This window comes from Rhincodon typus, chromosome 4 (genome assembly GCF_021869965.1).
Source record: "Rhincodon typus isolate 14 chromosome 4, sRhiTyp1.1, whole genome shotgun sequence".
Classification (NCBI taxonomy): Eukaryota; Metazoa; Chordata; class Chondrichthyes; order Orectolobiformes; family Rhincodontidae; genus Rhincodon; species Rhincodon typus.
In genome coordinates, this window is record NC_063335.1 from 89,001,573 (window position 1) to 89,027,581 (window position 26,009).

The 26,009-nt window shown below is 41.5% G+C and overlaps 2 protein-coding genes across 2 annotated transcripts in view; both read right to left on the reverse strand.

Moving 5' to 3' along the window:
* LOC125482976 (ATP-dependent RNA helicase DHX30-like) overlaps positions 1 to 5,749 on the reverse strand; it is a 55,400-nt gene extending 49,651 nt beyond the window's left edge. Inside the window, exon 1 of the mRNA XM_048596162.1 lies at positions 5,697 to 5,749. Within this exon, the coding sequence (XP_048452119.1) occupies positions 5,697 to 5,749 (53 nt within the window). The remainder of the gene's footprint in view (positions 1 to 5,696) is intronic.
* The window catches only part of LOC109915032 (microtubule-associated protein 4-like), a 123,167-nt gene extending 98,310 nt beyond the window's left edge, over positions 1 to 24,857 (reverse strand). Inside the window, exon 1 of the mRNA XM_048596161.1 lies at positions 24,698 to 24,857. The gene's annotated coding sequence lies outside the window, so the exon portion shown is untranslated. The remainder of the gene's footprint in view (positions 1 to 24,697) is intronic.
* Between the last annotated feature and the right edge of the window lie 1,152 nt (positions 24,858 to 26,009).

The following is a 26,009-nucleotide window of genomic DNA, read 5'->3' on the forward strand; positions in this document are numbered from 1 at the left end:
ATATTGACAAATGAAGTATTTTAATTAGTTTAAGTGCTACTTCATTGCAGCATATCATAATAAACAAGTGCAATGAAAGGGCAGTGCCAGAAGATCACAAAATCTAGTGCATAGGTTAGTGAAAAAGTTCACATTTCCTCATCCGCAACTACAAATGTCACTTAGTTACAAACATGGAGTATAATTGCCCAAAACAATACTTAAAGCAATCCGCTTCTTCTGATTCTTCCACTCCACCTCACTACCAATATCAGATTTAAATACAAGGGACATGTCTTTAGGTACTATCAGCCAAAACAACACCAGCTTGTTCAACTTATGGAAGGGCAGCAATCCATTGACACCAAACAGACAGCTCAAAATTCAAAAAACTACTGCAGTGGCAATTAAGCATTGTATACATGGATTATACAAAAATCAAATAGAATGCACAAATCTCTCTTCATTCAGCACCTCAAAAATCAATGTCAAAACTCCAATACCTCAACCGTCTGTAAAACAGATCAAATGCACTCATTACAAACCACATGGAGGGGGAAAAAAAAACACAATCTTCCTGTAACATCTTTTCAGAACCCAAGTTGTTTTGGTGTTCATAAATGTGCATTATTAAATTCAATTAATGGAGAGCAAACTCAGACAGCTGTGTGAATTTTCACACAATTATATTTAATCAGTATTTCAATATAAAATCCCCAGTTTCCCATACTAATAACATACTGCCCCTCTTTTCCAAAACTTGGAGGCAGACTCCTCTTCAGATTCCACTGGCATCCTGGACCAGAGGGAACTGACTGTTTGGAAAAAAAAAATGTTCAGAGCCTCCAACCTTGGCACCATGTGAAGTGAACCAAATTGGCCAAAGAAGTTCTGTGACGATGGGGATCTGTCCACATTTATAGAGCCACCTCCAGTGGAGTTGTTTAATTGTCCGGGGAGAGAAATCAGAGTTACAATTTCAGGTTGAGTTCTGAGGAAGGGTCACTCAACCAGAAACGTTAACTCCGATTTCTCTCCCCAGATGCTGCCAGACCTGCTGAGCTTTTCCCAGCAATCTCTATTTTTGTGATTTAGAATTCTTCCAGTTATTTAATTGTCCAGTTGCATTCATAACATAGGCGACATGACTGCAGAGCTTAGATCTAATCCATTAGTCATGGAATTGCTTAGTCCTGTCTATCAGTCGCTGTTTGGCATATAAGTTTTATCACGTCACAAGGTGACACCTCAGCCTGGTGCTGCTGCTGGCATACCCATCTACACTTATCAATGAGCCAGCATTCCCTCACTTGATGGTAATGGCAGAGTGTGGATATGCCAGTCCTTGAGCTTTTGTTGGGAGTACAATTCGGAGCCCCACAGCACCTCACTGATGCCAGTTGTGTTGCTAGATCTGTTCCAAGTACAGTGATGGTGCCACACAAGATGATTAGGATACCCTCCTACAAAGATAGGATTTTGTCTTTACAACTATGGTGGTTAAGCTTTGACACCATAATGGACTATTTAGATTAATCAGAATGAGGACAAGCATATTTTTCTCCTCTTGTTGATTCCTTCATCACCTGCTGTTCACCTAGTCTAATAGCTACATTCTTTAGATCTCTACTAGGTCAGTCAGTAGAGAGGCTGCAAAGATACTGAGGTGGATATTGAAGTCCCCAACCTACAGTATATTCTGCATCCTCATTTTCCAAGCTGTGTTTATCAATGTACTGATTCATCAGCCAAGATGGGGATGGTACATGGTAAATGACATACCCAGGGATGGGGATGGTGGTGTCTGGAACATTGTAAGCTTTGATGCTGAGCATATGAATATGCTAAGCTGCTACACGACTCGTCTGAGACGGGGCTTCCAAATTTGAGACTAGCTCCATATGTTGGTAAGGAAGATGTTGCAAGGTCAGGGTTGAGTTTGCCACGGTCATTTCAGGTGCCTTAGTCGATGCTTGTTGTCCTGTCCAGTTGCATTCCTTTGCAAACTTTTCACGTAGCGGATACCATTGAATGGCAGGAGGCAGCTGGTTAGCAAATGACAGATTTTATATGGTATAATACTAGCATTATACCATATAAGTGAAGAAGTTATTAGGATTAAGGGCTGATAAATTCCCAGGGCATGATATCTGTATCCCAGATTACTAAAGCAGATGACCAGGTGGAAATAATGGATGCACTGGTTCCCATCTTCCAGAATTTTAAAAACAGTCCCAGTAGATTGGAGGGTGCTAAATGTGAACCCACTATTTATAAAAAGGTAGAGAAGGGAGAAAACAGGAAATTACAGATTGGTTAGCCTAATCTCAGTAGAGGAAATGTTAGAGTCTATTATAAAAAGTGCGTGTTAAAAGGAATTGGGAAATATCAATGGAATTAGACAAAGTTAACTGTTTTATGAAAGGGAAATTATATTTGACAAACCTAGAGTTTTGAGCAAGTATTTACATTAAGGGAGGCCAGTGGATTTGATGCATTTGCATTTTTCCAAAAGCTTTTGATGAAGTCTCATGCAAGAGGTTGAGAGAATAATATTAAAGCATATGGAATTAGGGATAATATACTGGCATAGATGGAGGCCTGGCAATTAGACTAATCATTAGGAATAAATGGGTGTTCTGCAGAGTAGAAGGCATAATTAGTAGGTACTGCAGGGACCACTACTTGGGTCCCAGACATTTACAATAAATGTTAACATTTTAATTGAGGGAAATCAAACATAATATTTCCAAATTTGACAACACAGAACTAGGTGAGATTCAGAGTGGTGAGGATGATGAAAGAAGGCTTCAGGCAATTTAGACAAATTAGGATAGTGTGTAAATGCGTAGCAGATACAATATAATGTGGTCAACTAAGAAGTTGCCCTTTTGTTAGGAAAACAGAATGGCAAAGTATTACTTAAAATATAATAAGTTGAGAAATATCAATACAAGGAAGGAGGACCCAAGTGTTCTTGTACATCAGTCATTGAAAGCAAGCATGCAGGTTCAGTAAGCAGTTAGGAGACAACAACTACATTGGTCTTCATTGCAAGGGGATGCCACTGCAGGAGAGAGGTGGTCTTGGCCTGAAATATAGTGTGCAGTTTTGGTCTCTAAATGAAGAGATGACATACTTGCCACAGAGGGAGCACAGGAAAAAGGTTCACCAGACTGTTTACTGGGATGGCAAAATTGTTAAGGGGACAGATTAGGTCAACTATGCCTAGAGTTTGAGAGGCAATCTCCATTTGAAACAAAATCCAGCCAGGGGGACAGATTGAATTAGTTGAATGACGTTTTCCAGTTTTGAAGGGAGGTTTAGAACAGGGAGCCACATACTCAGTATAAGGCAGGTCATTTAGGATTGAGCCAAAACAAAAAAAGATCTTCACTCAGGGCAGTGAGCTTGTGAAATTTTCTACTACCAAGGCTTTAAATACTTTTTGAACATCCAAAAGGAGGAATATCTGGCCATTCAGCCACTCAAGCCTGCTCTTCCATTTACCAAGATAAACGGCTGATCTAACTGCATCCTCAAATCTGCATTTGTGATAACCTCACTCCCTTCGTTAATAGCAGTCTATCCACTTTTGGCTTAAAACATTCTAGAACCTTGCTTCCAACACCTTTTCAGAAGGAAGAGTCCCAAAAACGATTGACATGTTTTAAATAGATGACTTGAGTGGTGGGTGTGTGTAAGAGGACAGCAAACCCTAGTTCTAGATTCTCCCATAAGAGGAAAGGTCCAGATCCCTCAGTATTTTGCATGATTCAATCAAGTCACACCATACTTTTTAAAATGTCAAACAAATTCAACCCTAAGACAAGCCCTATTACAGATATTAGAATAGAAAACCTTCTCTAAACCACCTCGAACGTATTTACATCTTACCTTAAATAAGGATCAATTAAGTAAAGTGACCAATTCTGTACACAGTATTCTGGATGCAGTCACTCCAGTGCCCTGAATAGCTGAAGCACAATATCCTGATCAAGTCAGTAGTATTTATGTAGTATGTAGACAGATTTCTACACACTAAAAAGATGTCTAGGGTTATGGGGAGAGTGGATGAGTAGCCTTAAGACGATCAACCAGGACCATAATCGAGTAGTGGCACAGGCTTACTAGGGCAAACAATGGCATAAAAACACAAGAATAGAACTAAGAGCAGGGGTAGTCAATTCACTCATGAGTCTGTTCTGCCATTTAACACGATCATGACTGATGTCATCTCAGTCTCAACTCCATTTTCTTGCTCGTTCTCCATAACCTATTGCTAATTAAAAATCTGTCTCTTGCCCCAAATTTTCTCAATGTCCCCAGCATTCACCACAGCTTGGGGTAGCAAATTCCACAGATTCACAACCCTTTGAGAAATAATTTTCCTATCTGTTTTAAATCTGCTATCCCTCTTGTAAAATCCCCTCATTCTAGTCTGCCATCCTTTCTAGGTTTACTTTGTCAACCCCCTTTAGCATCTTGTATACTTCAATTACATCCCCTCTCCTTTTTCTGAACTCGTGTAGGCCTACACTGCTCAATCATCTCTGGAATCAAATTTAGTGAACCTCCTGTCAATTGCCTCCAATACAATTGCATCCTTCAAGTAAGGGGAACAAAGACATTGTACACAAAACTCCAGGTGCAGTCTCATTAATGCCTCGTACATTTGCAGCAACTCCTTCCTACTTTTATAGGAAAGTGTATAAATTCTAAAGTTCCAATACCTTCCATATCACCGGCCGTACCTGCATACTAAAGTTACCTGTTCTGTGCAAACAGCCTTCTCATGCTCCTACTTTCCATGTTTCTGTGACATGATTAGCTAACACTGTTGTAATATCTACTGAAGTTAATTAAACACACAACCAGTCAGAAAGTGCAAGTTTGGGTTTTACATCTGTCTGCTTTTGCAACATCAGTAACCTAATGCTTTATTTTGAAGTTAATTCATGGGATGTGGGCATCCACTAGCTGGCCAGCATTTATGGCCTGTCCTTAGTTGCCCTTGAAAATATGGTGGTAAGCTGACCATCTTAAACCACTGCAGTTAACAGCATTGTAGGTCAACCTAGAGAGAGTGGGAGAAGGGAATTTGAAGATTTTGAAGGAACAGTGATAGATTTTCAAGTCAAATCGTGTGGCTTGGAGGGTAATTTGAAGGTGCTGGTGTTACCATGTATCTGTTGCCTATGTCCTTCTAGATGGAAAGTCATGGGTTTAGAAGGTGCTAAAGATCACGGGGGAATTTCTACAGTGCTTCTTGTAGGTAATATAGACTGCTACTACTGAGTATCAGCAGAGAGAATGGATGCAGTGCCAATCAAGTGGCTGCTTTGTCCTGGTGGTGACAAGCTTAGAGTATTGTTGGAGCATTCAGACAAGTCAGGAGTATTATGTCATATTCCTGACATGTGCCTAGTAAATGGACAAGATTTGGGGAGTTAGGTGGAGAGTCACCCGCCACAGTATTCCTAGCCTCTGACCTGCTCCTGTAGCTACTGTCTTTATGTGGCGAATCTAATCGAGTTTCTGGTCAACTGTACTCCCTCTCCCCGCAAGACACTGATAGTGGGGGATTCAGTGACAGCAACAAAACCATTGAACAAAGAATGGTGGTTAGATTGTCTGTCTCTTTTCAGAGATGTTCGTGCCTGGTATTTGAAAAAGGTGCAAATTTTAACTTGCCAGTTGTAAGCCCAAGCCTGTACGTTGTCCAGATCTTGCTGTGTTTGAACATTGACTGTTTCAGCAGCCGCGTCATCGTTGGATGACCAGGAGGCTAATAGAATACTTCAACATAAATGCAGTAGCTTCTCTTTAGAGAGCTCCTTTCAGAACACAATTATTTCCATGAAAGCAGTTTAGCAAAGCAGAAAAACTTGGAAATGGGAATTTGTCATCTGCAAAATATTATGATCAGTTATAAAAAGACGCCTATCACACCATTGCTGGAATTGTACATGAAGACAGACAGATGTGTGTCATTAATCTGCCTGCTGACACCGCCTGTTCAGTTGAGGTATACCCATTTGTGCGAAGGCATAAAATGGGCCTCTGTTACAGCGGGGAAAAGAAAAGCAGTCAGCAAATCACTTGCCAATGAGCATTGTTGCTCACCTAGCAAAATTGTGTCAGTGGTCATATGTTCAATGGGCCCTTGCATAGCTAATAAGCTCAATCCTAGAGTTGCTACATCAACCAAACATTTAGCAGGTGTTTCCAGAAGGTGGAACTGGTACTATGGCCTAGAGATGGCTGGCATTCCTTTCTCCAGGTCCTTGTTTGTACGTACTTGCAGATGAGTGCCACTTCATACACAAAAGGTTCCTTCAAATAGGTTTCTTCTGAAGAAGGATTTCCCACATGTTGACATCTATGTAGCACAAGGGAAGCCTTCAAGGAATTTTTTGTCTTTGTAAAAAAAAAAAAAAAAAAAAACAAACACTTTGTCCTGGTCTTGAGTGCCTGGAGCTTGGTGAAGATGACTTGCTTTTGCAGTCAGTGCAGATATCCTTAGCTCATGGCGGGGCTAGCAGGGTTGGTTATGTGTAATCATGACCTCTACAATGCTGCTATTGGCTCCCTCAAGAATGCTGGTGTAAGTTAGATAGGTTTATACCCAAGGTTCTTGATATCAGCACGAACATCACAGTCAAAGAGTGGGACCTTTAGGTGCCCAAAAAAGGTATCATTTGCAGAAGGCATGGCATGTCAAGTGTCACATCAAATGTCAGCCGACTCCCTGGATACGGGAAATATTCCACATTTGGGAGGATTTCTCTCGATCTTAATGGAGGGGCAGACCAGGACTTGCCCAAGGACAAGTTGGTCAAGTACTGGAGTCTTGAGGTACAGGTGGAGATCAATTCTTCAGCATGCTTCTGTGACAACTGCAAGGGTCTTCAAGATTCTCTTCCAAGAAAGCTGAAATGGCATCATCCATATACTGAAGTTCCACGAGCAAGATTGATGTCATTTTCTTCTTTGATTCCAACCAGTTGAGATTTAGACTGGAGGCAAGAGTGCACTGAAATAAATGTCCAGACTTTGAGAGTCTAAAAGAAGTTGTAGGGCAAGACTCAAAATTCAAGACACCACGACTAAGAATACCAAAAGAAAGGGCTAAACCAAGTAGCATAGTTTGACAATACCAAACTAGAGCTTCCAAACTCCAAAAGATAAGGACAAAGAGGAATAGGAAATGAAACCAGAAGTTCACTTGCACATAGTTACAATAAAGACAAGAAAACATAGAACTGCAACCTTACACTTCAGGGGTCAAGAGTAGACAGACCACGGCTGTACTTAAAATATACAGGGGAAAAAGAAAAACAAAGAAAAAAAGTGGAAAATTGGTTGATAAGTTGAACTTAAAATGCCACAATCTACAGGGGTAGCGCATTGGAAAAATCAAGTCCCACTATCTGAGTCATCACAAAAATATGAAAATCTGATTAAACTGACCAATTTTATTTAACGATCTAACTCTAGTCAAAAGGACATGCATGCCAGGTTTTTCATTACCATAATCAATAGTTATTTTCTTATAAAATTTTAAACCAATGGCATGAAAGAAACAGGAATTGTTAACATACAATTGTAGTGTAAAAACACTACCCCCTTACAAAGTTCCTACATTTACAAGCAGACAAGAATATTATAGATAGAATACCAAAAAAGGAAAAAAAAAAAGTTCAGGAGCACCAACTAGGCCACATCAGCAATGTTAAGTGTGGAGCTGGAGGAACACAGCAGGCCAGGCAGCAGAGGAATAGGAAAGCTGACGTTTAGGGTCAGGACCCTTCTTCAGAAGAAAATTTTCTGCAAGGGTCCCGACCCAAAACATCAGCTTTGTTGTTCCTCTGATGCTGCCTGGCCTACAGTGTTCCTCCAGCTCCACACTGTTATCTGACTCCAGCATTGGCAGTTCTTACCAGCTCACATCAGAAGTGTATTGCTACCCTTTGGTTCCTCCCTCTTCCTTTCAGTTCTCCGCTGAAGAGACGAAGGTGGTTGTACACTGATGCTTTAAATTTTTAGAATTTGCTCCTTCAATTATCTGAAGGTATTTTTCCTTTCAACAAACTTCTGCAGAGAGCTTGGTTAACAGGAGATTGGAACATGAAAACGGCTACCAGGAGCTGAGAGCAAGAGAGAGACTTAGATGCCTTGTTTGAAGCCTAGAGGCTTGCTTCATTGTTCACATGAAAATCTGTTGCCACTTACCTGGGAACAAATCAAATTGTTCTCTGGAATTCTCAACTGGTTAACTGCAAAACCAATCATCTGTCCATCACTGTTTCATACACATATAGGTGGTGATGTTTCTAGCCTTCTCACCTACTTCATAAATCAGGCAACATTGTAGATACAACTCAGAGTTCCAGTACTAACCTTAAAAAAAAAAAGTGCAACATCCTGTTTCCTCATTTCCTTTTCCATATTTTTTCTTTTGGACAAAGGGATAAAATACTCCTTACAATATATGAGAAAAACAAACAGGAAAAGGATGAAAGCTTCACCCTTAGGAAATTAGAGTTAAAAATGAGAATGATACAGCAAAGCACATTTACTCCAACATTAGAGGAAATTAGATGGCCTTCAGCATAATACTAGTGGGTGGATAGGTGATATTAAATGTTTTAGGAGAGCAAATTGACAAGAGGTTGTCATTTGGTTCTACTTTTTCTGAAAAAGTAGAAAGATTACCAATGTATTTGGAGACATGTAACCAGTCACCAGAAAACTGTCACACTGGAAGCTACAGTAATGTACTAATTTTTAGATTAGCAGAAAGTTACTTCTGCAATAATTTAACTCATTATTTTAGAAAATGCCTTTTCATAAGCAAAAAGGACAATATATACTCAACACAACAGAAAAATATTGTACCAAAAAAAAAGTACAAGTTTCAAAGGCTGAAGGTATCAAAGAGTATGGGATAAGTGGGAACAACTTTGAGTCAGATGGATTCTCCATGATAATATTGCATGGCAAAGCAACCTCAACAGCCCGATAGGAAATGGGAGCAGAAGTAGGCCATTTTTGTGTTTCTCAATAACATGCTGTATCTGTTTAGTAACTTTTTGTCTCACATTATAATACCTCAATCCCTCCACAACTCAATTCTGCACTCGTTTTCGTTTTAAAAATTTTTAGTTTTCCTGCCAAAAGTGAAAAATTTCACACTTTAGCATATTACTCTCGAGTCTGCCAGATGTTTGCACGCTTTCTGACCTCATCTGTCTGCATCCTCACATCCCCTTCACAGCATACTTTCCAGTCTTTATTATCTGCACATTCAGCCTCCGTGCCTTTGCTCCCTCATCCAATTCAATGATAGAAATCTTAAAATGTTCAGGGCCCAGCACACATCCTAACAAAAACAGATCTATGCATACTATTTCTTGCAATCTTCTATGCAAGTCAAGTTAGCCACTACACCAAGAGCTTCTGCTTTCTGCAATAACCTTTTCTGTGGCACCTTGTAGATTATCCATTAAGTGGAAAGGTTGTGTTTATTCTATTGCTTCTACAAATTCTTGTGCTGTACTGTTAGGTTTAAAACATTGAATACATAACCAGATTAGTAATCTACATACAAAGTCTGTTCTTCATAACTTCTCAAAGAGTGTTATATCAGAGGGAAATCATTACATCAGTTTACTGTGCAGAGTTTTCATAACTGCATCTCAAAAACTGGTATAGATACAATGAAGTTTCAGACAAGATCAACTATAGAAGGATGAAGAGAGAGATAAAGGATAGATTACAATAAATTCTAGTGCTACAGTCTTAGAATATCAGTTAGCCATTGGAAAGGAAGCATGTCAATATATTAAATCATTGACAATGACATGAACATAATATTATTCTAAACTCAGTCAGGCCGTCAGTGCTTGCAGGCACAGAATTAGGTTAACATACAAACAGCCATTTCAAGCATAGGGTGGAAAAAAAGTGGTTAAATAAAAGGATATTAAAATGTTTAGAAAATTTACCACCATGGTAAACGATTAAAGAGACAATAAGCATCTGAAAATATTTTTCTCAACTTGTTCAGAAATGTTACTACACTCCTCTGCAACAGGTTGATGCTAAGGAAAGAATATGGCCTTAATGTAATTCCTCTTTCTAAAAAGGATGTCTAAATCATGAAACAAATTATTTCTTCTAATTCATGGTAATGAGCAGCAGCCCACCTAGACAGCCTCTACACAGAAAAAAAATTCACGCAGATCGGGAATACGAGGCAAAGGGAAACCTTTTTAAAAAAGCATATTGAAGAAATATTGCTGCCACTTGAAGGGCTGGGGAACAGGTTCAAAATTGATTTGCACTGCCAAACGAAAACACAAATTAATTAAACAAGAGCAACCTTCACATTTCTGCCATTAGTTAACACACAAACAACTGTAGCTCCTTAGTGAATATCTTCTATTCCCTGATCACTGTTGGAAAGTATGTTTAATATCAGACAAGAACTGAATAGGTTTTTAATTTATTTATTCATTACTCATTTGCACATTAAAAACATGCTCTGAAAACCCAAAACTCATTGTTTCAGTCTGCTAGTACAAGTAAAAGTCCAGTTAATGACTAATACTTGAATATATTGAATAAATACAATTGGTGCCAACTGGTGTTTTACAAGTTTAGAAAAAAGTAAGATTTTTTTGTAAAGCAAAACTACAAAACAGTATAAGTGGCTAATTTGATTTAAAGATTTTGACCAAAAGAATGTTTTACTGGGCTTTAGGTGACACCTTACAACCTTTAATAGCAACTTCAGCAGTCAGGTGGGAACTTTAACAGCTTTACTAAAAAAGAAATAGCCACAATAATGAATCACTTCCTTCGTATCACAGCCAAGTATTATTAGATTCTATGCTCACAGCCTGTAGTGAGAATTGTTACAATCCAGCTGATGCTAATAATGGACAAGTCAGATCCCAAAATGAGACGTGGCCTGACAGATAAGTTTTACTTTTAGCACGGTGGTAAGTCACTGACCATATTCACGAGGCTTTCAACAAAATTTAAGAAAAAAAAACAAAAAACTAATGTTACCTATTCAAAACCCATTTGAAGCAGATTTGTCACAAGTATCAGAAAGAACCTGTTACCACTAATTACACAGATATTCAAACGCCATCTTCCACACAAACTCCTTGTTCAGCACATCAAGCTTTCATCATTGTCATTTCAGCAAATTGCTGCATTCATTTGATGTTATATTCTATCTCCTTAAACACGGTACAAACTGGACTCAATGGCTGACATGGTTCCTTGAACTAAATCATTTTTTTTCCCCAATATCTCCACAGGTTGTGTTTCTGGAATTTAAAAAGGAACTTGGGTTTGTTGCCTCACCCCAACTGTATGAGCTACTAAGAGCAGCATAGCTGCTGTAAGGGGCCTCTTTGAACCTGCATTTCGCCCAAATTCTGCTGGATTGTTCTGTCTCACTCGACTTCTGTCACTAGGCAACAGTTTTTTTTTTAAAAATTCTCTCCACTGCTTTTCTGTTGATGCACTGAACTGTTCAGAGGGTAAAAGATCTCATTAAAATGCATGTAAACAGATCTCCAGACACTACACACCACTTTCCAACAAAACTGAAATGAAACTAAGAACATACCCTCCCCCCATCACAAAACAAAAAACTTGAAGCTACATATTTTTCCACTTTAGAAACCAAACTGGATAATAGTATGAACCTTCATCGTAAGTCTGAACCTTCCAACTCATTTGCACTGACCAAAATAAGCAGAAACGTATTGGTAGGATAGGTGATCAATAGCTTAGTCAAACAGGTAGGTCATAAAAGAGTGAGAGTCTTAAAAAAAAGGAGAGAAACAGCTGAGACACAAGTTTAGGGACAGAATCAGAGCTTGGGGCCTAAGCAATTGAGGATACTGCCACTACTGTGGAGTGACTAAAGTGCATTAGAGTCCAGAATTGGAAAGCAAAATTAACTTGGAGGGTTTAGGTGGTTATAAAATAGAAACGGGGAAGGGGGAAGAATGAAGTGACAAAACCACAGGCGGGGGGGGATGGAGTTTAACATGCTGACAGTTCACAAATTTGTTCACCTGCTACTAATGTATTTTAAAAATAGAAATTCTTGTTAAGTACAGAAACCTGGTCCAAGCCTATCAACCAGACTCAAAAAGACAGGCAAATTGGAGGAACTCCGAGTAGTTTCCTAGATCTTCAACTTTCATGACGATTCCAGGAGTAGCTGGGCTTGATTTTCAGCATGCTACCCTAGTGAGGCACAAAGCTCCAGGCTGAACTGTGAAGGGAAGTTAGCATTAGAATCTGGCCACAGTTCTTGGGATTTACAGACCAAAATTTAAAACAAAAACAAAAGAAAGAAGGGTCAAGGTATTATTGCCCAAGCCAGCATTTACTTCCCATCCTTTATTGCCCTCAAGGACAGGAACTTGAGGGTTGTGGTATTCCCATGTACCTGCTGCCCTTGTCCTTCTAGATGGCAATGGTTACCAGTTTGGAAGATGCTGTCTTAAGATTCCTTGGTGAATTTCTGCAGTGTATCTTGTAGGTGGTGCTGTCAGATACTGCTGAGCATCAGTGAACAAAGAACTGAACGTTTGCGGATACAGCGTCAAACAAGCAGACTGCTTGGTCATGGATAGCATGAAGCTTCTTCAGTTTTGTCATTATGGCACTCATCCAGGTAAGTAGGGATTAATCCATCATACTCCTGACTTGTGTCTTAGATGGTGGACAAGCTTTGGGAGTTAGGTGATGACTTATTCATTTCAGGATTCCTAGCCTCCAACCTGCTGTTGTAGCTAGACTATTTATATAGCTCGTCCAGATCAAATTTCTGTTCAATTGCAGGCCGAGGATATGGACGTTGAGGATCAGTGCCAGTAATACCATTGAAAGTCAAGGACCAATAGTTAGATTCTCTTGGAGATAGTCATTGCCTGGCTCTTGTGGCACAAACATTACTTGCCACTCAACAGACCAAACCTGGATACTATCCAAAATAAAAACCAAGAGAACTGCGGATGCTGTAAATCAGGAGCAAAACCAAAGCTGCTGGAAAAGCCCAGCAGATCTGGCAGCATCTGTGAAGGAGAAAACAGAGTTAACGTTTCGAGTCCGGTGATACTTTGTCAGAACGGTTCTGAGGAAGGGTCACCAGACCTGAAATGTTAACTCTTTTCTACTTCACAGATGCTGCCAGACCTGCTGGGCTTTTCCAGCAACTTTGGTTTTGCTCCTGGATACTATCCAGGTCTTATCGCATTTATAGACTGCTACAATGAGTGGTGACCGATGCTGAATATTAACTATTCACAATGAACATCCCCACTTCTGACCTTATGATTCCAGGTTTCTATGGATCCTTGATAACACCTGGACAAAATACATCCTTGACATCAAGGGCAATCATCTCTGGAATTCAGCTCTTTAGTCTGTTTTTAACCCAAGGCTGTAATGAGGTCAGAAGCCAAGTGGTCATTGCAGAACCCAAACTGACCATCAATGAACAGGTTATTGCTAAGCAAGTGCTATTAAAAGCACTGACAACATCTTCCAACAATTAACTGACAGCCAAGAGCAGACTCATGGGGCTGGGTTGGCTGTGCCCGAACATAGCTGAGCAAACTTCATGTTGTCAGACAGAGACCACTACTGTAGCTGTACTAGACACCTTGGCTAGAGACATGGCAAGTTCTGCTGCACAAGTCTTTAGTACTATGGCCAGAATGGTGTCATGGCTCATAGCTTTTACAGTATCTATGACTGGTGGTTAAACTAATCAGGATGTGGCAGGATTAGAGAGCTTAGATCTGATTTGTTGATTGTGGAATCGTTTAGTGCAGTGTATCACTTGCAGTTTGGCACATATGCAGTCATAGAGATGTACGGCATGGAAACAGACCCTTCAGTCCAACTCGTCCATGCCAACAAGATACCCTGAATAAGTCATTTGCCAGCATGTGGCCCATATCCCTCAATCCTTTCCATAAACCCATCCAGGTGCCTTTTTTAAAAAAAAAAGTGTTGTGACTGTACCAGCCTCCACTAGTCCCTCTGGCACCTCATCCCATACATGAATCACCCTCTGAAAAAGTTGCCTCTAAAGTCCCTCCTGTGATAGTTTCCTTAGGTTGACATCTTTAGATAGACTCAGTGCTACCCCTGGAATGCTCTCCTGCACTTTTCAGCAAGCCATGGTTGATCCCTGGCTAGAAAGTAATGAAAGAGTAGGGGATATGCCATTTTCTCCATGAAATGTTGAATTAGATAGCCCAGCATCCTACTTTGTCACACTTGTGGCATTTATAATCTGCTGAGACCATTCCAGAATCAGAGAGAGAACTGGTTCTTGCATTAGTCCTAATTTCAGCTAAAAAAAGGTATCCCCGTGAACAGCTAGCAAAGAGGTAAACAAGTACTGCAGACTGAAACAAAAAAGTGCTGGAGAAACTCAGATCTTGTTACATCTGCACAAAGAGAAGCACAGTTTCTATTGAGATAAATGACTTTTCTTCCAGAGAGAAATTTTGGATTTAAAGATCACATCTTCAGTTCTCTGTATTTTTGACTGTGGTCTAACATGGGAAAATGACGGTTTTAAAACCAAGGACTGTAGAAGTAATTGCTACACGTTTCAAAAGTAAGTTGCTGGAACTTACTGCATGTTGTTTGTACATTGCAGGACAGGTAAGATTTAGACAGGACACCAGGTGTGGGTCTTCAACATGAGACTCAGCTGGGAACAGATAGTGAATTAGTATTCTTAAAAGGGCCACAACTGTACAAACCAAAGGTCACAAACCTGCCAACAACTCTGACTGGCTCCCAGGCAGCTGAACAGCGTGTATATACAAACAGGGCAATGGACGAAAGTTTTCCATACTGGGAACAACAGGCTCTCTACATATCTCTCTTCAGCAAAATATGTCTGAAGGCAGTCATTTATTCTCTTCCACCATTTTCTGTTTAAAAAAAAGCTATCAAAAACAAGTTGCCGGAAGAGCTCAAATCAGTCTGGCAGCATCTGAAGAGAAATCAGAAGTAACTTTTCCAGTCCGGTGACCCTTCCTCAGAACTGATGGTAGCTAGGAAAATGTTGGTTTATATGCAGAAGATGAGGCATGGAGTGGGTCAGGAGTAAACGATAGGTGGGCATAGAGCCCAAAGGAGAAAGTAGAGCAATTGGACAAAGGAATAGATAACAATTCATCTGGGAGGGTGAATAGCTGTTGATGGAGACTGTTAGTGGCTAACAATAGGTGGTGTGTAATAACAAGGCCTGGTGTGTGGTGTATGGGGCTAGGGCATGGGAGTGTACAGGCCCAAAATTTATTAATTTGATGCGGAGTCCAGAAGGCTGCAGGGTCCCCAAGCAGAAAATGAGGTGTTGTTCTTCCAGCTTGCGCTGAGCTTTGCTGGAACACTGCAGTAGGCCTGTGATAGATGTCAGCCAGGGAACAGGGTAGCGTGTTAAAGTGGCAGGCAACTGGAAGCTCGGAGTCTTTTTTGCAGGAAGAGCTAGATGTTTGGTGAAGCAGTCACCCAGTCCACATGTCATTTCCCCAATGTACAGGGGACCACATTGTGAGCAGTGACTGCAGTAGACTAGATCCTGGGAAGTGCAGGTGAAGCGCTACAGCAGTTGCAGGGGAAGATGCCATGGGGTGGTTGTGATGCTGGGAGCGAAGGAAGAGCAGGCCAGGGTATCCCAGAGGGAATGGTCCCTGTGGCAAGTGGGCAAGGGAGGGGAGGGGAATGTGTGTGGTGGTGGCATCTCATTGGGGATGGCAACTGATGATCTTCTAGATGTGGATGCTGATGTGATAGTAGGCAAGATAAGGGGGAATCCTATCACTGTTGCGGAAAGGACAAGGGGGGTGAGGGCAGTAGTGTGGGATATGGGTTAGGCCCAGTTGAGGGCCCTGTCAACAGTGCTGGGGAATCCTCAGTTGAGGATGAAGGTGGACATTTCGAAGGCTCCCCTGTCAAAGTTGGCATCATCGAAACTTATGCAATGGAGACAGTAACTGGGAGAATGGAATTAAGTCTTTACAAGAAGCAGGGTGCGAGGATGTATAGTCCAGATAGCTGTGGGAGTCTGTGGGTTTATAGTGGATGTTAGTGGCCAGTCTAACCCCAGAAATGGAAACAGATGTCAAGGAAGGGAAGGGAGAAGTCAGGGATAGACCTGAAAGTAAGGGCAGGGTGGACATTGAAAGTGAACTCAATCAACTTTTCCAATTCCAGATGAGACAAGGAGGCAGCACCAATGATATCATTGATACAATGGAGAAAAGATTGTGGGAGGGTCTGAAATAGGACTGGAACAAGTTATGCTTGTCTGTTCATGGGGTACCCATGGTCACTCCTTTGGCGAAAATTAGAGGAATTAAAAGAGAAGTCAGAGGGTGAGGATGCGCATGAGGTTGGCTAAGTGGAGAGGGTGGTAGTGGGTGGGGACGGTTCAGGCCTTTGCTCCGGGAAGAAGTGCAGAATCCCAAGACCATCCTGATGGAGGATGGACGTGTAAAGGGACTGCAAGTCCGTGGTAAAGATGTGGTGGCTGGAGCCTGCTAACATAGCTTCCACGTGAAGCAGCACTTCACAACCTAGTCTACTGCATTTGCTGCTCACAATGTGAGCTCCTCTACATTGGGGAAATGAAGCATAGGCTGGGTGACTGCTTTGCGGAACATCTACACTCTGCCCACAAGTTACCCCTGAACTTCCAGTTGCCTGCCACTTTAAACACACCACTCTGTACCCTGGCTAATATCTGTCTCAGGCCTGTAGTGTTCCAGCAAAGTTCAGTGCAAGCTGGAAGAACAACACCTCATTTTCCTGCCTGGAGACCCTGCGGTCCTCGAGACCTCGAGACCTCCAGACTCAATGGAGTTCAATAATTTTAGGGCCCAAACTCCTATCTCCAGGTCCGTACCCCAAATGCCAGGCCTTGTAGTAATCATGTAGCCTGCCAATAACAGTCTCCATTGACAGCTATTCACCCTCCCAGCCAGATTGTTACCTACTCGTGTCTGTCCAACTGCTCTTGTATGGGCTCTATCCCCACTTATCGTTTAGTCCCAATCCCCTCCCCCCTTCTGCATATAAACTGACATTTACCTAGCTACTATTAGATTTAAGAAGGGTCACCATACCCAAAACAAACTGATTTCTCTTCAGACACTGCCAGAGCTTTCCAGCAACTTCTGTTTTTGTTCCTGATTTACAGCATCTGCAGTTTTTTTAGTGTTTTCTTTCTTTAAAAAAAAAAAAAAAATGTCTGGCAACATCTGTACAGAGAAATGCAGACTTACACCGAGTCCAGTGACCCTACATCAGAACTATTGCCCGCTTCTCTCTACAGATGCTGCCAGAGATGCTGTATTTTTCCAGCACTTTGTTTCAGGATTTAAGAATCTGTAGTTCTGTGTGTTTATTTGATGTAAGCTGTTGCCTCTAACCAGTAATCAAAAATACAGATTTTACACTGACTTGTGCATCTCTGGCAAAGAACAGAAAATCCACAACGAGGGACATCAAAAGTGAAGGTCAAAAGGAAAAGTAGTATCTTTACTTATAGACTGGTGCCACAGAACTAGGTTTCCCAGTTATTTTTCCTCCACTCATTTATCTTGTTTGTCTGACTATAGTGTGTGCATTTTTTTTTTTTTTTAAAATGGGGATTTGATTTTACTTCAAGTAATATGTTGATCATTTATAGCTGTTTGACAATTTACTCTGGTAATGTTCTGGGGGCCCAGGTTCGAATCCTGCCATGGCAGATGGTGTAATTGGAATTCAATAAATATCTGGAATTAAGAGTCTAATGCTGACCATGAATCCATTGTCAATTGTTGGAAAAACCCATCTGGTTCACTAATGTCCTTTAGGGAAGGAAACTGCCATCCTTACCTGGTCGGGCCTACATGTGACTCCAGACCCACAGCAGTGTGGTTGACTCTAAACTGCCCTCTGGGCAATTAGGGACGGGCAATAAATGCTGCCTAGCCAGTGACGCCCCTCATCCTCTGAATGAGGGAAAAAAAAAGTCACAAGTAAATAAAACTGACAATCTCATTAAGTACAGGAATCTGGTCAGTGTTTTCTGTTAACCAGAGTCCATCAGATGGATAAACATGTGCTTTGATTAAATCATTAACTTGTGTGGCAATGCTGATTAGTGGAGCTCGAGAATCAGCAAACTGAGTTTTTCTTCCCACTTTATGTGAAGTGGGCATTGCTGGCTGGCCAGCATGTATTGCTTGTCTTTTGTTGCTCTAAAAAGGTGACGGTGAGCTGCTCCTTGAACCACTGCAGTCATGTGCTGTTGGTTGACCCACACAATGCTGTTGTTAGCGAAGAAATTCTAGAAATTTGTACCAGCAACGCTGAAGGAACAGCCATATATTTCCAAGTCAGGATGGTGAGTGGCTTGGAGAGGAATGAGCAGGTGGTGACATTCCCATATATCTGCTGCCTTTGCACTTCTAGATGGAAGTCGTTGTGGATTTGAAAGGTACCATCTAAGGATCTTTGGGAAATTCATATAATGTTTCTTGTCGACAGTAGGCTGCCGAATGTAGACAGTGGAGGTGGTGCCAATTCAGGCGGTGCCAATTCAGGCCTCATTGTCCTGAATGTCAAGCTTCGAGTGTTGTTGGAACTGTACCCATCCAGGCAAGCGGAGAGTATTCCATCACACCCTACTTATGCCTTGTAGATAAGCAGACTTTGAGGAGTCAGGAGGAGAGTTACTTCCCGCTGTATTCCTAACTTCTGACCTGCTTTTGTAACCACAGTTTATGTAGCAAGACCAGTCAAGTTTCTGGTCAATGGTAACCCCAAAGATGTTGATTGTGGGGGATTCAGTGATGGCAACACCATTGAAATGTCAAGGGGCATTAGTTAGATTGACTCCCTCCAAAAGCCATATGGCACTGCCAGGCATTTGTGGCAAAAATGTGACTTTCCCCTTGTCAGCACCAGCCTGGCTACTGTCCAGATCTTGCTGCATTTGAAGAAGACTGCTTCAGTTTGAGGAGTCGCAAACACAATGTTCAGCAATCATTGGCTAACATCCCTGCTTCTGACCTTATGAATGGACAAAGGTCTTTGTCAAAGCAGCTGATGATGGGCCTAGGAGACTACACTGAGGAACTGAGATTCTTGTGGCAGTGGTAGCATCCCACCTCTGAACCAGGAAGTCCGAATTCAAGTCCCACATGCTCAAGTGGGTCACAGCCTGATCAAAATAACTCCTGCAGAGTTGTCCTGGAGCTGTGATGACTAACCTCCTATGTGTCAGGTATAACTCCAACCAGTTGAGAGAGAGTTTACTTCCAATACTTATTTGATTCCAGTTTTGCCAGGACTCCTTGATGCCACACTCAGTCAAAAGTGGCCTTGATGTCAAGGATGGTCACTCTCACCTCACCTCTGGAATTCAGCTCTTTTGTCCATGTTTGAACCAAGGCTGTAATGAGGTCAGGAGTTGAGTAGCCCAGGCAGAACCCAAACTAGGCTTCCATGAGGAAACTGCTGAGCAGTTGCTGCTTGATTGCACCGCTGCTGATGAACACCTTCCATCACTTTACTGATGGGGCAAGTAACTGGCTTGATTGGATTTGACCTGCTGTGTACACAGGACATATCTCAGCAATTTTACATCTTGTTGAGTAGATTCTAGAGTTACAACTGTACTGGAAGATCTTGGCTAGGGGAGCAACAAGTTCTGGTGTACAAGTCTTCGGTACTGTTGCTGAAATATTGTCAGGACCCACAGCCTTTGTACTATCCAGTGCCTCCAATCATTGGATATCATGTGGAGGGATTCCAACTGACTTGAATACTGGCATCTACAATGCTGGGAACCACTAGAGGCGGCTATCCTGGTCATCCATTCAACACACCTGGCTGAAGATTGCTACAAATCCTTCAGCCTTAACTTTTCAATTGATGTGTTGGGCTCTTCCACCATAGAGGGCAGGGATATTTGCGGGGATACATGGGCTGTAACCAACTTTTTCTCTCATGACAGATGCTGCAAGGCCTACTTAGCTTCTTCAGCACTGCAGTTTTCTTAGGCCAAGAGAGGTCATGGCTCAGAAAGGAGTCTCTTGCTGTTCAGGCACACATGGACAATAACCACTTGTCCAAGTCCAAAGGAAACACTCCACCTATAAAACCATACCCTAACTATGTAAAGCCAGACAGGAGGTTGGAGGAACCTGGAGCTAAGTTATGTGTGTCTCTCTAATTCAGAAGAAACATTTTTCCAAGACAGCAATTAGAATCTTACGTTTGCTAGCTTAGGGGCCTGTTGTGCCAAAAAGCAAAGATGCATTCAAGGAAAAGCTAGACAAGTATCTGAAAGTGAAAGAAAGAAAAGTATAATGACAGCATTAGATATTGGAAATTCCCTTTACAATACATTGATAAACAGAGCCAAATGGCTTGTTTCTATGCTGTAAATTCTTGCAAAAATGAATTGTAGCTGAAAAGCAATGGTCAATTCTTTACTTCACCTAGGCAGTGAGGTCAGCAAATTAAAAAAAGGTGTCTTTACAAGTGATCCTGTGCAGGCATTCACGTCCATACAAACAGAATAAACTAATTATTTTACAGAATTATACACCTTTCACAGCTCGATATGCACTTTATATCTATTTAAGTATTAGGTTGCCTGGAGTACTCTTAAATAGAGCAGATATCATGTAAATAGTATACAGTTTCTCCAACACGGCAGCACTGACACAGTTGGTAGTGTTCAGGCTCCAGAACCCATCTCCCTCCTTTTTCCTTTTATGTTCTGATGTCATGGGGAAGCCAGGCAGGTGCAGGGCAGGTGGTCAGCTGCAGTGGTGATGGAGCACAGAGTGAGGGCTCATGGCCCAGAGCATAGACCTGGCCAGTCACTGCTGCAGTGGTGGTGCCTGAAGCAAGGACTTCTGGCTACAGTAGACCCAGAGCATGGACTCAGGTCTTCAGTTGCAGTAGTGGCATCAGGCACCGAGGGGACTCCTGGCTGCAATAGGCTGGAAGCATGGACTTAGCAGGTTGTCATCGGCAGTTGCAGTGGTGCCCAGACAGGGACTCTTGGCAGCAGGTCGCTGTGGCAGAGGTAGTGCCCAGATCAGGGACTCCTACCTGTGGTAGGCTAGAAGCACAGGGACGCCAAGGCCCAGGACATCTTGAAGAAGCCCTGGGATGTGTTTGAAGACTCCTTGTACAAATGATAAATTCCATTTTTTAATTTCTTTTTATTCTTTGAAACTCAAAATTGTGACAGGTTGTGGTGACAAGAGATTTTACCATCTTTCCAGCAATGTGACAATAAATGACTCGAATACAATTCAGTTGAAGAAAAATCTGGACAAAATGCAGCCTAGGATTCCATGTGGCACAAAAGGGTTAAGATCCTCAAGTCCAGTGTATTTCTGTCTTTTATGCTGTTCACACAAACTTCCCATATAAGGCAGAACAACATGACACTCAAGATAATAAGTGTACCAATAATTTTGGGGAAAACCAAAATTACATTTCATCATGGTATGAAACATACTTTAAGAGTTACAAGCAACAGCACCACTACACCCACCATCCTTCTTACACATGCCAGCATGAGTATTGTGTTCTAAAATGCCATGTACTATTTCACCACACATTACATATAGACTACTCAACTGTAACCTTAACCTCTACATAATGTCTTATTTGTTTGGTCCTTGCTTCCTCTTTCACTACTCCTACTATTTCACTTCAGACTGAAACTGACTGAAAGCCTGCATTACAGTTCTGAAGTGACTTTTGGCAGAGCTGACTGTTAATAGTTGCACACAATTAGTTCAACATCTGTCATAAATCAAACAGAACACCAAGGGTAACTTTCACCCATCATTCAATCAGCATCAGAAAATTGATTCAACATGCTAGAGAGGCACTGGATAAATTATAGCTCCAATCTTCCCAAATTTTGCAACAGGCACCTTGAACTGCTTCCTTAGTATGTAGGTTATATGGGAAGGACAATATATTGCCACTAATTCACCCTTGTGGTTTTCCCAATTGTCAACTTCTAAGCTTCCACTAGAACAGTGGGATATAATCAAGCTAGGCAAGGCAATTCATTTGAGACAAACTAAATCATAATGAATAACAAATCAAGAGAAAACTTTACTGGTCAAAGTCATACCTAGCACAAAAGGAAGATTGTTGTGTTGTTGAAGGTCAGTCAACTCAGATCTGGACGTCACTGCAGAAGTAGTGTCCTCGGCCAAACATACCCAGCTGCTTCAGTGCCCTTTCTTCCATCATAAAAGTCAGCAAACATCCCTACTTCCAAAAAGTACAAAGGTCAACACAATTTGTGACTTCTCAGAAACTGAAGCAGCCCATGACCAAACACAGCACAAACTGGACAATATCTAGACAGAGGCTAAAAAGTGACAAGTAACATTCACACAAGTTCCAGGCAATGACCATCTCTAACAACAGGGAATCTAATAAATGTCCCTTGACATTCAACAGCATCACCATCAATGAATCTTTCACAATCAATATCTTGGGAGTTACCATTCACCAGAAACTGAATAGGACTAGCCACATAAATAGTGGCTGCAAGAGCAGGTCAGAGGCTAGGAATCCCGGTGCAAATAGCTCACCTCCTGACTCCCCAAATCACATCCACAAAGGCAGAAGTCAGAGTGTGATGAATACTTCCCACTTGCCTGGATGAGTGCAGCTTCAACAAATCAAGAAACAGGACAAACTAGGACAAAGCAACTAGCTTAAATAGAACTATATCCACTCCCTCCACCACCAAAACTCAGTAGCAGCAGTGTCCTATCTACAATAGGAACAAAGAACTGTGGACGCTGTAAATCAAAAGCAAAAACAGAAGTTGCTGGAAAAGCTTAGCAGGTGGGTGGCACCATCTGTGAAGAGAAATCAGGGTTAACATTTCAGGTCTAGTGACCATTCCTCAGAAGTCACTTCAGAAATGATTGTTAATAGTTGAATACAAGTTGTTTGATGACTATCAAATAGAACACCCGACGTAACTTTCATCTATCATTCAATCATCAAAATGAATTCAACATACTAGACAAGCAGTTGAGGGGAAGGGTCACCAGACCCAAAACTTTAACGTTGATTTCTCTTCACTAATGCCGCCAGACCTGCTGAGCTTTTCCAGCATGTTCTGTTCTTGTAGACAGGACACAAAATACACTGCAAAAATTAACCGAGGGATCCTAGAACAGTCCAAACCACAGCAATCTCCAACTAAGACGACAAGACACATGGGCACACAACCTACAAGCTTTTCCTCCAACCCATTCACAATCCCTGATTTGAAAATATATCGCTGTTTCTCAAGTGTCACTAATTTTAATATTCTGGAATACCTTCCCTATCAGTATTGCAAGTCTACCTACAGAACGTAGAGTGCAGTAGTTGAGGAAAGCTCTACCTTATTCTCAAGGGCAAACAGGGATAGGGCAATAAGTGCTAGGCAAGCCAGCAACACCCACACACCATGAAGGAATCAAGCCACAGAAACAATCCTACTCACTATAAACTAAATGCCAGCAGGAAACCAAATCCAAACATTCATGGAAACCGGTTAGTTGAATAAAGACCTCTCACTATACAAATCCCTGTATAAAGTTAAAATTTGATGAAAGAGAAAGAAAGTTAATCTGAGACACAAACAACCCAAAGGTGGAACAATGGCTGGTCCTTTTACTTCTGCTCATCTTCCACTTTTACCTCTGCATTTCTTAAAATTACTCAAACTTCAGTGCCTTTACAAATCAAAAGTTGACTATTTAAGCATCTCCAACATAACGTTTATCTTAATCCACTGAATTAGTACACTTGATTCATGAATCTACCCTAAATGGCCGAGCCCCATGCTTGTATTGCCACACCCATCCCATTACAACTACATGCTCAAATCCAAAGTCACAACAAAAGTAACAAATATAACGCAACCGCCTTATAAACATGTGCCTACAAAAGTAGAAAATGATTTATTTACTTTGGAAGAATCTACATTGCACCTAACATCAATTCATCAGTCAATTTAAACACAAAACGTTTAAAAAAAAAAAATCACACACATTTTGACAGATCACTCACTAATCACAGCACGCCCTAGTATCATACCCCAAGCAACACATTTAAAAGAAATTAGCGAATTATTTCGAAGAAGTTTTTCTTCTTTTACCTGAATTTGGCCACTTCCTGTAATGATTATGCTAAAGTCAGTCCTTATAGCTGTAACCTTTATAGCTATATATTAGACTATAGCAATGAATTCTAAAACACACGGGTAAAACCAAAGACAAGTCAATGCTGCAAAGTTAGTCAGTTTATGAAAGGGGGTGGGGACAATCACAACCAAACCTGATAAACCGTCGCCGCCTTCTCCCGCCTACACCTCGCCTGACGGACAGACGGATCAGCCAATCGGCGCTCGGAATGACACGGCGGCGCTTGCCTCACGTCCAATCCGTGTACGACGTCGTGCCAGTGTGTTAAAAAGGCACTTCCGCTAACAGGTTGCGTTGACGGGAAAGGCACCGCCCCGAGTCGCTGCTGTGGGAATTTCTTTACCCACATACCACACACCCCCACCCCCTGCCCGCCAACAAAAGTTGTTATTTTGTTAAAGCCGACTTACGTTTTGATGACCGGAAATCTTGCTACTGTCTTTTTGAAAACTTTTTTTGTCCTTCAACTTTATTTTAATTTCTTTCCTTACTGTCGTTTTTCAGCCTTAGGAATTGAATCTGCGCGACCGCTAAAGGTCCTCTCCTCAACCTAATATGATGACGCAGGGTTTGATTGCCAGTACCTCTGACCAATTGCTTGCTGCGTCAGGGTTTGGTGATGCCGGATTGTGATGTGGGGCGGCCAATTGCGTGGAGAGGTTTGCGCCGAGCAGCGCGAGAGGGGCGGGAATTCAGGCTGAAGCCGGAGCAATTTAGGTTCAGAGGGAAAATAGACATCCATCAAACTGCAACTCCAACCATTTCCAGCCCATAATGAGAGAGACTCAATCATGGCCAGATTTTATGGTCTTATAACTCTTCAGTCCTTTTCTTTTGTTTTTAAATCAAGACTTCTTCCTTGCCCACTTAATCCTGATTTCACGAACTCCAACTGCTTCCATTTCCTTTAGTGAAAACTCCGACTGTCAACCCTAAAAGGATCAGCCTGTGTCTCCTTGGGTGGTGAATATCAAGGAAGAAATATAAGTCCGACTTACCATTGGCAGCCGTGGGAATTTCACGAGGACAGGGACATAGCTTCAAATAAAAGGAAGATTTTGAGTGTTTAGCAAGATATCAATTTGATGCATTGGCCTTTGGATCACACGGTCAATCATTCATCTCCACTGGAGCGTTCAGTATGGTACTTGAAGGAAAAACACCGAATGAGCACTACTGTCAAAAGTAGTTTTGCTGACGAATTGACAGTTCTTATACAGCTACAAAAAAATACAATTTGCAGGTGAGATTTAATACCAAGCCAAAATACTCTGGAGACCTGAAATGAAAACAGGATATTCTGAAACACTCAGCAGGTCAAGTAGCATGTGCAGAGAGAGATACCGTTAATGTTTCAGATCAAAAACTTTTTATCAGAACAGATGCTGCCTGGCCTTTGGAACATATTCACATTTTCTAGTTTTATGTACAGATGAGTTGTAGTGTTTTGACCATCCTTTGATTACTGGCACAACATGATTGTGGTATTTGGCAAGAAAGACAAGCTATGTTACAAAGACAATAAGAGGTAGCAATGTATTGGATGGAGCTGGAGAAATTAGTGTCACCAGAGATGGCTATCCAAATGTCATTGATTAATGTTCCAAACCTGAACTTAAAAACAACCTGAATCAATTAGGTGGGCATAGACCTGTTCCACATTGTCTCATCCTCCTTGGAATGGAGCATCTTCTGTGACTGCTGCAGCAGCTGGTGAAGGGC